The sequence below is a fragment of the Micromys minutus genome (genome assembly GCF_963924665.1).
Source record: "Micromys minutus genome assembly, chromosome: 4".
Lineage (NCBI taxonomy): Eukaryota > Metazoa > Chordata > Mammalia > Rodentia > Muridae > Micromys > Micromys minutus.
In genome coordinates this window covers 26,724,858-26,740,005 of record NC_137973.1, presented here as the reverse complement: position 1 = coordinate 26,740,005, position 15,148 = coordinate 26,724,858, and the positions used below count along the sequence as shown (strand labels likewise).

At 44.8% G+C, this 15,148-nt stretch overlaps 1 protein-coding gene across 1 annotated transcript in view; it reads right to left on the bottom strand.

The window, feature by feature from the left end:
• The window catches only part of NUP210L (nucleoporin 210 like), a gene marked incomplete at both ends in the record, with an annotated part of 91,474 nt that overhangs the window by 59,386 nt on the left and 16,940 nt on the right, over window positions 1-15,148 (bottom strand). The window contains 7 exons of the mRNA XM_080916464.1: window positions 2,966-3,121; window positions 3,965-4,102; window positions 5,392-5,529; window positions 7,112-7,218; window positions 9,793-9,861; window positions 13,707-13,865; window positions 15,054-15,148. The exon at window positions 15,054-15,148 is cut by the window's right edge and continues 38 nt beyond it. Coding sequence (XP_080772590.1) covers window positions 2,966-3,121; window positions 3,965-4,102; window positions 5,392-5,529; window positions 7,112-7,218; window positions 9,793-9,861; window positions 13,707-13,865; window positions 15,054-15,148 — 862 coding nt within the window. The remainder of the gene's footprint in view (window positions 1-2,965; window positions 3,122-3,964; window positions 4,103-5,391; window positions 5,530-7,111; window positions 7,219-9,792; window positions 9,862-13,706; window positions 13,866-15,053) is intronic.

Below are 15,148 nucleotides of genomic sequence, written 5' to 3'. Positions count from 1 at the left end.
GACTCATGAGTTTTCGTGCTTGGCCTATAGTGAGTGGCACTACTAGGAGGTGGGGCCTTGTTGGAAGTGGTGTGTCACTATGGGGGTGGCTTTGAGGTTTCCAATGCTCAAGCTATGCCCACTATGGCTCAGTGTCTCCTTGATACCTATGGATCAAAATGCAGAGCTCTCAGCTCCTTATCCACCACCATGTCTGTCTACCTGCCTTCGTGTTTCCTGCCATGATGATAATGGACTAAACCTCTGGGGCTGTAAACCAACCCCGATAATTCTTTTCCTTTGTAAGAGTAGCTGTGGTCATGGTGTCTGTTCATACCAATAAAACCCTAAGTAAGACATTAAGTACCTTTCTAAGCTCAAGCCTTACCACACTAATAACCCGGGTTTTTTTTTTTTTTTTTTTTTTTTTTTTTTTTTTTTTTTTTTTTTTTTTTAATGCTTATATTGATTCCCCATTTTTCTATACTGGGAGCTACACAGCCTATCTCTATGGCCAGAGGGAACGCACTGCTGGGTTTTCTGAACTACCTAACCCTGCAGCTGTGTCTTGAAAGTAGCGTCTGGAATATGTGAATGAACAGGACTACTGTTAAAACTCAAAACATTCATCCACTGAGGCAATGCCCTCTGCTCCTCCAGCTTCCAGTGCCTGTAACCTCCAGACTTAGATCCACTTATGAAGATTTTCTCTTATTTGCCAGGAGTAGCCTTTCCATTTCATTAACTTTACTGATTGATTTTTGAGACAGACTCTCTCTATTATATAGCTCTGGCTGTTCTAGAGCTTGCTCTTTAGACTAGGCTGGCCTTAGCTCACTAAGAGAATTCAGGAATTAAAGATGTGCACCACCATCCCCAGCTTGGTCGTCGTCGTCGTCACCATCATTCTGGCTACTGCTACTACTATGTGTGATTTGACATATGTATATACACGAATGCCATGGTCACATGCCATCGTATGTCCATGGAAGTCAGAGGACAATCTTTTTAGAGTTGCCTTGGAATGTGGGCTCCAGGGCTTGCCTGGCAAGGGCTTTCAAACCTGCTGAGTCATCTCATTGGCTCATCAGTTATATTACATAATCTAAGTAGCAGTGAGCGCATGCTTTAAAATACCTCTACATAGTCCTTGGGATATTGTATCAGTTCTCCTGTTAATAAGCCTTCCTATTTAGATTTTAGTTTCATGTAGGGCGTCCTGTGACATTTAAATGAATGCTGAATTTAAAAGGCTGAACAAATGGTTACCGCGTGATGGCAACATGCCCAGTGACCCAGGAAAAGGCAGCACATACCTTAAACTGGAGGAAAATGGAAAAATGACCATTTAGTTAAAAGTTCGGGCCTTGCTTTTTGTGTAAGACGGAGCCTCATGCGACCCAGCTGACCAAATTCTGACCCTTTCTGCTTTCAGCTCCCAGTCGCTGAGATGACAGGCGTGCACCAGCAAGCTCGGCAGTATTCCGTCTTTTACAGGTAGACTTACTACCCAAACCATGAGGCTAATAAGGTTAGCATGAAAGCCACTGGTGATTCTATGGACAAGGGGCCGTTGAAGTGGCTCAGCACACAAAGCACTTGTCACAAAAACCTGATGACTTGTCTGCTCCCTAGTCCTCAAGTGTGATGTCAACCAGATACACCTGGGAAGATGGAGCCTCAGTTGGAGAACTGCCTCTGAATTGTGCTATGGGCATGTCTGTGGGACATTTTCTTGGTCAGGGATTGATGTGGGAGGGTCCAGGCCACTGTGGGCAGACTGTCCCTAAGCAGTTAGTCTGGGATGTCTAAGAAAGGCGGCAGAGAAAGTCACTAAGAAGCACCCATAAATGGTCTCTGCTTCAGTTCCTGCTGGGGCTCCTGCCCTGAAATCCCTAGGTGATGGGCTATGACCTGGAGTGTGACCCAAATTAACTTTCTCGTGCTTTTGGTCCTGGCATTTATCACAGCAACAAAAAGTAAACTAGAACACGGGTGAAGGTGGAGAAAACTGACTTCACAAAGCCGTCCTCTGACCTCCACGTGTGCACCACACCATGCATGCTGGGACTCAGCATCACACACATGCCGGGACTCAGCATCACACGCATATAGAAATGATTTCTGAACAGATTGTGGAGCCAGTGAGATATTACATGGGTAATGGCACTAGTCTTCTGACTTTCACATGCCCTGCTGTGGCATGGACCCCGTTCTCTGTGTATAAGAATGACTTTTATGCACATGGAAACATTGTAAATTGGAAAAGAACTTGTCTCACAAATGTGGGGAGCTAAATTTGGGGTCCCCAAAACCCACATAAAAGCCAGGCACAATGCTGGGGATGAAAACCAGTGCCTTGCACAGGTAAGTGACCTCTGGCACTGAGTTACATCTCCAGTGTGACCACCCTATTTTACAAATGGAAAGCAGACACAGATGTCAACTACATGGCTCATAAGTCAAGTGGTGGTCAACCCATATTCAGATGTACTTCCAGGTTGAATTTTATGATGCTTTAATTTAATTTCTATTCATTCAGACATGGTTTCATGTAGTTGAAGACGATGCTGAACTTGTGACTCTCCTGTCTCTACCTCCTAAGTGCTGGATTACAAGCATGGCTCCATGCCCAGTTCTACAGACGCTAAGGATTGGACCCAGGACTCTGTGCACAGCAGGCAAGCACTCTTCCAAATGAGCCGTGTCCTCAGTTCTGGAGTAACATAGTTTCAAACACGTTCCTGCACTTAAATTTCAAAATCGTGGGGCAGAAGAGCTGGCTGGACAGTTAAGAGTTCTTACTGCTCTTGCAGAGGACCAAGGTTCAATTCCCAGAACCCACATGGTAGGTCAGAACTGTCTGTGACTCCAGATCCCCAGGATCCAATGCTCTTATGGCTTCCATGGACAACAGGCATAAAAGTGGTGCTCAGACATATATGGAGACAAGATACTCATACATGTAACATAAAGAGACATGTACCTTAATATTTCCAGATCGAAAAGGATTTTGTACATCTCTTGCCAAAATGGTGCTGTTCCCTCTCACCTGACCTGCAGTCACCACGCCTTTGGTGGTAACCAGGGCCACTGTTTCATTAGAAGAGCTCCAGGTGAAGTTGCCACTACCGCCCTCTACCTGTGAAAAGCCACAGCCTAGAATAAACACTTGCGGGAAGGAGAGCAGAATTAAAGTAAACATAAAATGCGACTGGTGAAGTGGAGTTTAGAAAAATAATAAAACTATGTGATGAGCTATCTGCACATGCTAAGAAACCGTGAATCTGCGGGAAGTAAAGAAATGGGCCAGAGGCTCACTGAAGTAGCAGCTAAGTAACTGTTGTCCCACAGAGGGTCACAGGGGCATCAGGGCATCGGGGAAGATGGCAAAGCAACATAAACCTCACTAGGAAGTAACAGAGGGCAGGGATAAAAAGAACACCGAGTCTCAGATTCGGTGGCCAGCAAACCCTGAGCTGCACTAGTAAGTTGGTGGAAAAGTGAAAGTTTACAATAAATCTGGGCCTGGGGCTGTAGCTCAGCAGTAAAGTCTTGGTTTCCATCCATTGGTTTCCATTGCAGGACTGTAACCACCCCACCCCCACATACTCAGGAACTGCAGGCAATAGAGTCAGCTGCAGAGAGAGTTTAAGGCCAGCCTGGGCTACAGGTCCAAACTTCTTCTTTTTTTTCTTTTATTTTTATTAAAATCATTTTACTTATTTTATGTATATAAGTACACTGTAGCTGTCTTCAGACACACCAGAGGAGGGCATTGGATCTCATTATAGATGGTTGTGAGCCACCATGTGGTTGCTGGGGTTTGAACTCAGGACCTCTGGAAGAGCAGCCAGTGCTCTTAACCACTGAGCCATCTCTCCAGCCCCCAATCCTTTTCAACAAAGCATGATTAGAGAAAATAATTAACCGTTAGAGAGACTAACTTATTTCTATGTGAATTCGATATTAGAGGCTGCCATACCTGAACTCTGAAACGGTTTGACATTCCTAGAGGATGATGGGGAAATGCCAGAAAACTGGGCTTAAGCTGAATTGGAAAGTAAATCTTCACCTCTTGTTGGTGACTGATTTGATAGGTTTTTGGCTGAGAACTGTTGCACTGCAGGGACAAGAAAAGACAGGTCAAGATAGATGTCCCAAGACAATTTCACTGATACTGAACACAGGAGCAAAGTGGATGTTCGTGAAGTATTCAACCATCTTCTGCCTCTATAAGAAAAAGGACTCAGCGTAGTGGCCCCTAGACAGCAAATGCAGGAGGGTCTTCTGAGGTCTTTAAAATTACAAAAGGCCAGAAAAATAGAAACACTCAGAGTTGTTCTAGTTTGCTGTCTATTGCTGTGCCAAACACCATGACCAAAGACAACAGGGAGAAGGAAGGGTTTATTCCAGTTTACAGTCAGCCTATCATGAAGGGAGGTCAGGGGAGGAGCTCAAAGCAGGAACCCAGAGGCTGAAGCTGATGCTGCTTACTGGCTTGTTCTCCATGGCTTGCTCAGTTTGCTTTCTCGACCAACCAAGGATGGCATCGCCCATACATAGACTTGTTAATCAATAAAATGTGGTTTATGCACATCAAAATACTAAATAAAAAATTCTAACAAAGACTCAGTTCTTGCCTCTGTTCGTCAGCACTGGTGGCCACAGACTAACCCAGTATTTTATTACACCCTACACAGAGCTCCATTTCTGGTCTGAAGGTCATCAGAAGGAATAAAATCTGCAAAGGCCCTGCCTTCCTTTTCCTGAAGTAAGAAAACAAACAAGCTAAAGCACAGAATGGAAGGTGGGAATGTGGGCCCTGGGCTGTGAGCTCAGCACTCAGGAGTTGGAGGCAGAAGGATTTTGAGTTCAAGGCCAGCCTGGGATACAATAAAAGACTCTGGGTTATAAAAACAACAACAAAAAGCTGGAAATAAGGTAAAAGTTAAATGTCAGGGGAAGGATTAAATAAGTCAGAATGTTACCATTTGGACTTTTAGAATAAAATATGCCTTATGTGGGTCTGGAGGGTTGGCTCAGTGGTTACAAGTTTGTACTGCTCTTGCAGAGGACCTAAATTTGGTTCCTAGCACCCCCTTTAGAAGATGCTAATGCCTGTATCCTTGGCTCTATGGCATCCGGTGTTTTCTTCTGGCCTCAGAGGTCACCTGCATGCTGGTGCACCTCACAACAATTTAAAAAATAATCTTTTAAAGATCCTTATGTGTACCCGGTAACACAGAGATATATACACATGAAAGAGTTTCTTAAAGGAATCTCATGTTATATGCAGTGCAAGGATAGTCTGTAGAGGCGTGCAGTTCCAAGTGTGGTGTGTGAAAGAGGAAGACCAAGGCTGCTGGCCCTGCTGGACTCCTAGGAATCAGACGGTTTTAAGACTCCTACCTCCTGAAGGCTGGTCAGGGCTGCGCTTATCACCACAACTCCATCTCTGAGGGCTTTTACCACATAGTAAGATCCGTTTGAAGTACTCAGCTGCTCTTCAAAGTACTCCTTGGAAAACTGGAATGTGATCTTGAGATTCTGAAATCAGTCCAACGGCAACATAAAGTGGAAGATGTGTTTTCCCCCTAAAACCATTTTAGTTCCAAGCCATAGATAAGACTGTAGCTATGCATTTAAAGGATAAAGGCATAAGAACAGGGTGTGAGCTGGAGAGATGGTGCTGTGATTAAGAGCACTTCTTGCTCTTGTAGAAGACCCAGCTCAGTTTTCAGCATCCACAGGGTGGTTCAGACTAACTCCAGATGATCCAACACCTCAGGTCTCTGAGGGCACCCACACTCACATGCACATAGCCATATACACATAATTAAAAAGAACAAAAGACAGAGGAACCAGGCAGTGGTGTCAAACATTTTTAGTCCTGGCATTTGGGAGGTAGAGGTAGGCGGATCTCTATGAGTTTGAGTCCAACCTGGTCTATAGAGCGAATTTCAGGACAGCCAGGGCTACAAATATTTTTTGCTTCAACAAAACAACAAACAATCAAACAAACAGGAATCAGGAGATATGGCTTAGTCCTCTGCTCTTCCAGAGGACCCGGGTTCAGAGAATCCCATGCCCCCTCTGGCTCTACTGCATATCAGGCACACATTATAGTGGAAAAACACTTATACACATAAAATTTTTAAAAAATTAAGCCAGTGATTAAATGCCTTTTAATCCCAGCACTTGGGAGGCAGAGGCAGGCAGATCTCTGAATTCAAAGCCAGCCTGGTCTACAGAGTGAGTTACAGGACAACCAGGGATACACAGAAAAACAAGAAACAAAAACCAGAAACAAAATTTAAAAAACCCAAAACCTAACCAATTTTTTTTAATCTTTTAAATTAATTAGTTAATTTAAAAAAGAAGAAAAACCAAAACTTTTCCATTGTGGAAATTTTAAGTTGGGAGAGATATAATTTTAAAATGGTATTCGTTTTTATAAAGTTTCATTCATGTCAGGGACAAAACCAGTTGAAACTTATAAATTTCGGACAGCCAATGCCATTCCTTTAGGAACTACAGTTCCTAAACCCTGGCTGTCCTGGGCAGGGGCACATTTCCCACCTAATGCTCACACGTCACTCTCATGACCATGCGTGGCGAAGCAAGCATCTCTTTGGTAGATGGCGAGTGTGTGGGTTGCAGGGTGAGGCTTGTCTACAGCCGTCACTGGACTCTTCAACTCTTTCCTGTGATTCTGATCATACTATAACTTCCAGTTCAGTGTTTCCCAAGGACAGCACTAGTTAATAGTAATAATAATCGAAACTAATAACTCACATTTACAAATGCAAAGATTGGGAGCAAAGGAAAAAAGAAGGCTTTCTGCCACACAGGTTTTGTCCACAATGGACGAAAGACAGAGTGTGGCTCAGTTGTGAGAGTACTTACTTATCTGGCATGCTTGGGGCCCTGGATTGGAGCCCTGGACTTACATAAAACTGGACCTGGGGCATGCATATTTGTAATACTAGCACTTGCTGGCTGGAGGCAGGAAGATCAGGAGTTCAAAGCCACTGTCTGCTGTGTAGCTAGTTAAAAGTCCAGCCCAGGATACACGAGATCCTGTTTCAAACGGTGAAAGGACACAAAACAAAATAACGGAGCAACTCACATCGGAAATGTGGACCCTTGTGCTGCTCTTGTCAAACACTTCCACCGTGATGATGTACACCTGCCCCACCTCTAGACTCCACCGGCCTCCGGGATGGATGTTGAGACCTGCAAGAAGCCAGAGAGTGGGAGAGGCCGGCATCCCCCTGCTGTGCCACAGCACCTTCAAACTAAAAACGCTGCTTGGATGCCGAGATCTGAGCTGGGTCTTCTACAAGAACCAGTGCTCTTAATCACAGCGCCATCTCCCCAGCACGCCCACCAACACTGTCCCTGTGTCTCCATCCCTTAAATGCATAGCTACAGCAGGGGACAGAGCTGGCTCTCAGAGCAGATCTCACCTCTCTCCCAAGCTGTGAGATTGTTTAGGACTCCGAATGCTGGGTCTAATTTAGTTATATTAAGTGTAAAGGCTCACTCCCCGTGCACCAGCTGCTCTTGATGTTTGCACTGCCTAAGGACATTAACTTTTTTGTTGGAATAATGCCTTTTTTTCCTAACTCAAAGACCTTATTATATAAATTATTTTATTGTTTCATAATCTTGGTTTTGTTTTTGTTTTTAGGTTTTGAGATGAGGTCTCATTGACCTTCCTTGTTTTTGTTTGTTTGTTTGTTTTAGGTGTTTTTAAAAATTTATTCTTTCAGGCCAGGTGTGGTTGTCTGGATAAGAATGGCCCCCAAGAGGCACATATATTTGAAAGCCTGGTCAGTAAGGAGTGATGCTGCTTGACAGAGACTAGGAGGTGTGGCCTTGGTGGAAGAAATGTGTCTCTAGGGTCTCTCTCTCTCTCTTACACACACACACACACACACACACACACACACACAGCTCTTACACACACACCTCTCTCTCTCACACACACACCTCTCTTACACACATACACACACCTCTCTCTTACACACACACATACACACACCTCTCTCTTACACACACACACACACCTCTCTCTCTCACACACACACACACACACACCTCTCTCTTACACACACACACACACACATGCACACGCACACGCACACGTACATACCCTCCCGTCTGCAAATCTGAATGGGGAACTCTCGGCTCCATCTCTATGCCATTCGTGTGTTTGCACTGCTGTGCTTCCTTCTATGATGATGATGGACTGAACCTCTGAACCCAAAGCCCCAATTAGCTGTGTTGTGTGTTATAAGAGGTGCCGAGGTCACGATGTCTTTTCTCAGCAATATAGCACTGACTGGACACTACTTTGAATGCCAGCACTCAGGAGGCAGAGGCAAGTGGGTCTCTGAGCAATTCTGGGATGCACATCGAGAGCACCAAAGGCCCACTTACTCTTACAGTGTAATATAAGCGTGCAATGTCCCATCATCCTCTCTACGCACCTCCATTCCTTCCCAAGGCTTATTCTCCAACAAGTTTCCTTACGTTCCTGCCGTGTGTGTGTGTGTGTGTGTGTGTGTGTGTGTGTGTACACCTGCTTCCTGAGCTACAAAGACAGCTCAGTCTTTAAGAGTGCTGACTTCCTTACAAAGAACCTGAGCCGAGTTCCCAGATCCACATTGGCAGCCTATATTCACCCCTAACCAGCTCCAGGAAGTCTGACACCCTATCATGGTGTCCCAGGGCACCAGGCATGCACACAGTGCACACACAAGTAAACTTAGACACACACACACACACAATTAAGGCTGCTTGCAGGGGTATGGGTACAGGGCCACCTACTCATCTGAGCAAGGGCAGCTTACGGGCGCTACAGTACCAAGGGACAGGACCAAAACCATTAGGCAGCTACGGCCCTCACCAAGGGATGGGCTCTTGTGAGCAACTCCTTTTCCCCTAATAGAATATTAATAAAGCCAGACTTCTGCTGGGGAGGAAGTTATGGGTGGAAGAAGGGAGGGTCTAGAATACATAATGTTGTCCAGGCTGGCCTCAAATTGGCAATTCTCCTGCCTCAGTCTTCCAAATGCTGGGATTACAGGTGTGTACCACCACACTCAGCACCACAATTTTTTAAAGATGTTTTGGGTTTTGTTGGGTTTTTTGTTTTCTTTTGTTTTTTCTGTATTTTTTTGTTTTTTGGGGGGTTTATCTGTGTAGCCCTAGTTGTGCTGGAAATCTCTCTGTAACCTAGGCTGGCCCCCAACTGAAGACATCTGCCTGCCTCTGCCTCCCAAATGCTGGGACTAAAGGTCCACCATAGCCTCCAGGTTATCTTTCACTCGAGACATATGATATAAGCTGTCTGAGCCTCGGAGTCTTATGACAGTGACAGAACTGACACAAGGAAGTGGGCCATGGCCACGCCCACCTGCAGTCCCAGCACTCAGGAGGTAGAGGCAGCCATCCCTGTATCCGAGGCCATCCTCATCCACAGAGAGAGTTCCAGCATGGCTACAAGAGAAACCCTGTCTTACTGTCTTAGAAAACAAAACAAAACATTGGGGGGGGGGTAGGGAGGGAGGGAGGGAGAGAACAGAGAAAGAGGGAGGGAGGGAGGGGACAGAGAGGGAAGGAGGGAGGAAGGAAGGGAGGGAAGATACACATCAAAGTCAGGTTGAACTCAAAGTCTGGAAATGAGTGCAGAGACTTGGGCCGCCCTTTCCTGTGTAATGCATTCTTCATTTAGAGAATTCATTTATGTATAATACATTTGTTTAGATATTCAACTTTCTGAAAGTCATTATCTAAAATTACCTAAAAATCCAGGCTCTACGACATATATGGTAGAGTTTGGGAGTCCAGACACAGAGCGCATATGAACATCTTAATTTTTGCTTAAGGAAATTATCTGAGCCAGTATTAGGTACAGAAAGATGAGCCTCTGGAAAAAAAAAAACCATAACAATAAATGTATAAACAAACCCACACAATAAAAGCCTATCTTTTGTTTTCTTTGGAAAGCCAAAACTTAAATATGAACACTTCTAAGAAAAGCCGGAGGCAAGCCCCAAAAGATGTCTCAGTCACTAACATGTGGTTTCCATCAAATCTGAGGACCTGAGTTTGATACCCAGGACCCACATGGTGGAAGAGAAAGCTGCCCTCCACTGGGTGTCATCTGAATGCCACACACACATAGACACACATAAATGAATGTCATAAAAACGGGGTGGAGGGATGCCCAGCCCCTAAGAGTGCTGGCTGCTCTTCAAGAGGACCTGGGTTCAGTTCCCAGCACCCACATGGCTCACACCCTTTTGTAACTCCAGTCCCTAGGGCACTGACACCCTCTTCTGGCCTCTTCAGGCACTGGACAGGCACACGGTGCATAGACATCCATGCAGACAAAACATGCACGTACATATAATTTCAAATCTGAGGGAAGAGAAAGGGAAAGAAGATCATGTTCTGTGGTTTTAAATTTCATCTAGTTTCAGATCTACTTCTTCAACAACAAAAAATCCACACAGAGGAGCTAAATATGGAATGCAGGAAAGCACTGTTTTCTGCCTGGATCTAAAGCTAATTGAGATTCCCACTGAGTCAGGAAGAAGACAGAGACTGTGGTGGGGTTGGAGAACTGGGCAACACTTGCCACCCAGCACCCCGCAGCACCGCAGCCTCCCAATCGCTATAATGCTGCAGCAGACCTTTAACACCAGCTGCTTCTCTCTGTGCTGTCAAAAATACCTGGAGGGAGCTAGAGAGATGGCTCTGTAGTTTAGAGCACTCGCTGCTCTTGCAGGGAGCCCAGGTCTGACTCCCAGTTTCCATTCAGTGACTGTAACTCCACTACTAGCTAATCCAATGCCCTTTTCTGGCCTCCTCAGGCATCAGGCATACAACTTGATTCGCACACACACACATACAAAACATTTATACATATAAGAAAATAAACACATATAATTTCTTTAAATACTTCTAGCTATGCCAATAGTTACATACAATTACTTTCTGGAAGAAGCACAGGTTTGCCCCAATATCAGAAGTATGATTTCTCCCAAAGATAAGTGATTCTTAAAATCTGTTGGTAAAGAGCTTTCCCAGCATGCACTCTGCCTGGTCCTAAGCCTAGCACTGCGAAAGGCACAGGGTGAAGACATGGGAGTCAGTTCAAGCTCAGCAAAGCAAGTTTGAGGGAAACCTAGGATATAGGAGGCCCAATCAAAAAAAAAAATTAACCAATAAATAATAGAACATATAAAGATAAATAAATAAGAGTTAAAAAGGATTGATGAAGCTCAGCTATATAAACCGTTCTTCTAGAGACCTTGTGTTCAGTCGTTAGCACTGAGGAGAAACAACAGTCTTTTAGGTATATGTAAGTAGGCCTAGTAAAACAGGCTTACTTCTAGCATTCAAGAAGCTGATGTAGGAGTATCTTAAACTCTTAGGTAGCCTGAGCTTCTCAGTGAGTTCTAGGCTAGACTGGGCTACATAGCAAGACACTACTTTAAAACAAAAATAAAATAAAAAAGGAAATTTCTCATGTCTTCAAATGATACACAAATATGTATAATATATGCATATATGATTGGCATACCAACTGGTAATTACTTTTACCTGTTCAAATCTAAAGACTGTTTACTGCCCAGACTAGGCTAGTTCTGATATGTAATTGAATACAGTAGTAAAATATAAGCAGTAGAGCGAAATTCAGAAACATAACATTCCCTTCATTTGACAGGCGAAGAAACATCAGAATGGCTTCTACACAAAGCCATTCCTGCTACCAGAATAACATGCATGGCCTCCTGACTCACACTCCCCTGTCTCCTCCACTTCACTTTCTATCAGCAAACTCTGCTCTGTTCCCCTACAGCTCCAACTTCCCCCTCTCTAATTTACACTCATTTGCAAATCTCTGTTAAATTCCCTTGGGGTGCAGATCAACTTAGCCGCTTGCCCAGCAAGATGAAATCCTGAGATCCATTCCCAGCACCGCACACACCACAAGTGGTACACATCTGCAACCACAGCACCTGAGAGGTGGAGGTGGGGGTCCATAGCTCAGAGATATCATCTGCTAAACCATGAGTTCAAGGTCAGCCTGGGCTACATGAGACCTGCCTCAAAAAATCATTCTCTTTGTGTCTTCCTCTAATTTCTACCTGCTTTTCTTTCCTTCTTTTCAAAACGGAGCTATTTTTACTGACAATGTTTCCCAGAATTCCTACTATTAAAGTCTTTTAGTTTTAATTTTAAAATTGTGTTTATTTTCTGGCATATGCATGCCTGCATGTCTTAGTTAGGGTTTCCATTGCTGTGCAAAGACAACATGACCAAAGCAGCCCTTATAAGGACAGCATTAGTGGGAGCGGGCTTATGATGCTGAGGTTCAGTCCATTATCATCACAGCAGGAAGCATGGCAGCATCCAGGCAGGCATCTCTGAAGGAGCTGATGCTAAGGGAAGACTGTCTCTCATGGGCAGCTAGGAGGAAGGTCTTAAAGCCCACCTCCACAGCAGCACACTTCCTCCAACAGATGGCACTTCCTGGGCTGAGCATATTCTAACCACCACATATGTCTTTGTATCACACACATGCACCGTGCCTGAGAAGGCCAGAAGAGGTCGTTAGATTCCCCAAAACTGAAGTTACAGCGACCATGTGGACACGGGCACCTCTGTTCTCCGGTGCTCTTAACCACTGAACCATCCCTGTAGCTCTGGGTTTTGTTTTTTTGTGACAGTCTTGGTACATAGCAGCCCGGCTGACTGAACAGCAGCATTCTCCCTGCCTTGGCTTCTATGATGCCAGGATTACAGGTGTTTGGCACCACATCAGTCTTTCAGGCTCTTTTACATTAGCTAGGAGTTTGGCATACAAAAAAAAAAAAATTACCATAGAATTCTGCTAGGGAATCAGGGACCCACCTGACACACAGATGGTCCCAGTAAACAAATATTCAGTGACTTAGTTACTTCTGTAGGTATGACATCCTACACACCTAAAGTGACTAAAAGTTAGGCTTGGAACAAATGAATGTAATCCTAATATTAAAAAGGATGAGGCAGGAGAATTGTTTTCGAGATTGTAGAGAGCCGTTTTGTGCCGCACCCAAACATGGTGCGGGCTTCCCGCCGAGGACTCAGCAAACAGAGCTGTTGCCCAACCAAGAGACTTAGAGCGCATGCGCCACATACGTCACAGCCCGCTCTCGGGGCATACTAATGAGCTACTGGAGAGTGTACCAATCAGGTAGCAACACGAGTCTCCTGGGCATATATAAGCAGTGCATTTCTCTCCCACGTGAGAGATCCCCTGCTCAGAGTATTGTACAATAAAGGTTGTTCGCAGAAGAATCCTGTTGTTGCACGCCTTTTCCTGCCGGCGGGAAGAGGGGCGTGCGACACGAGATAATGCAGCCTTATCCTCATAGCAAGAGGGCTACATAGTGAAACCATGTCTCAAAAAAGAAAAATAGAGTGTGTGCACATGTATAAGAAAGAGAGAGAGTGTGTGTGTGTATGTCAGTCAGACAGACAGACAGATAGATAGAATGTGGGTGCTAAACTCAGGTCCTCTGGATGAGCAGCAAGTGCTGTTAACTACTGAGCTATTTCTCTAGCCCTGCAATCACTCCTAATAAGGTATTTTACCAAGAACCATGCCTAGCACACTCAGAGAGACGTAGATTGGCCACCAATCTTGAACAAAAGGATACTTTTGTGCACAAAGACAAGGTTAGTTTGACCCAGCTTGAGAGCGGTCACCATGGCTGTTTTCTCATCCAATAGAGCCACTGTTCCAGAAGGAAGTCTACTATTTTTAAGTCTTTGGTCTTGCAATTCCAATGTGTAATGTTCCAGGGGAAATTTTACCTCTGTAAAACAGGAAAGGCAGACACAGATATTAGCAGCAGTCCCTCCAGGGATACAGGTGTCCCGGCGCACTACATGAGGAAGGCAGGGCATTGCATGGAGACCAACAGCAGGCTCTTTGTCTAATGCCTGCTTTCCAATGCTGAATGTGCACAGCCACTGCAGAGAAGGGATGCTGTGATCTAACCATTGACTTAGATACTTAAAGTGAGAAACAAAAGAGTGCTCTGCTGAGGTGCAGCTGCACTGCTGTAATTCCCGAGGAGGCAGAAACAGGAAGACTAGGAGCTCAAGGCCAGCCCCAGTTACTTGGGGGGTTTGAGACCAGCCTGACTTTACCTGAGATACTGCCTCAAATGATGGCAACAGCTGGCCTGGTGGCACACACCTTTCACCCAAGTACTCAGGAGGCAGAGGCGGGTGGATCATGTGAGAACAGGGTTAGCCTGGTCTACAGAGTGAGTTCCAGGATACCCAGGGCTATGATGTGCTGTGTTTCAGAGTTTAGTGCCCCGCACACATCAGGTGGCACACCACCACCTGTAACTCCAGCTCCAGGGGATTGATGCCCCTCTTCAGGACACGGTGGGCACCTGCACTCACATGTACACACAACCATACAGAGATACACACACATACACATGATTAAGATTAAGATAAATCCTTGTAAAACTCGCTTATAGATCACCACTAAAGTATGGGAAGAACTTAGTTAATGGAGTCCCATACTCTACTGGTGATCTATAAATGAGTTTTACAAGGATTTATCTTAATCATGTGTATATGTGTGTATCTCTGCAGGGTTGTATGTACTTTGCTAATTCAATGGACTTGGATAGCCCATAAGCTACTAAACAGAAAAACTGACTCTTGCAGAAGCACATCAAAGATCATCCAAGACCCTCTGATAAACTCTTCACCAAGCCCCATCAGCTGGAAATTCTAGGCTGTTATCATCTCAGTGGTGAATGCAAATGCCTCTGTCTCCAGAGCCTAAGTGTCATTAGCTGTGCAGAAAATGTCATCAATAAGCTCTTCAAGATATGCAAACTTTGGGTATATAGAAGTTTTTATTACAAGAAAGACAAAGAAGTGGCTTTTGCCAGTGGTTGGTGCGCCCGCCTCCTCTGTTACCACGATAGAGGATTTAAGGGGGTGAGTCATGGTAAAAGCTAAGCCATCCATCTTACCTGTCATTCTTCCCTGAACCATTTTTGCCACTCTGTATTTAATATAGGCTCCTACTAAGAGGTAGGTATCATGGGGTGGCATAAGAAATATGTTC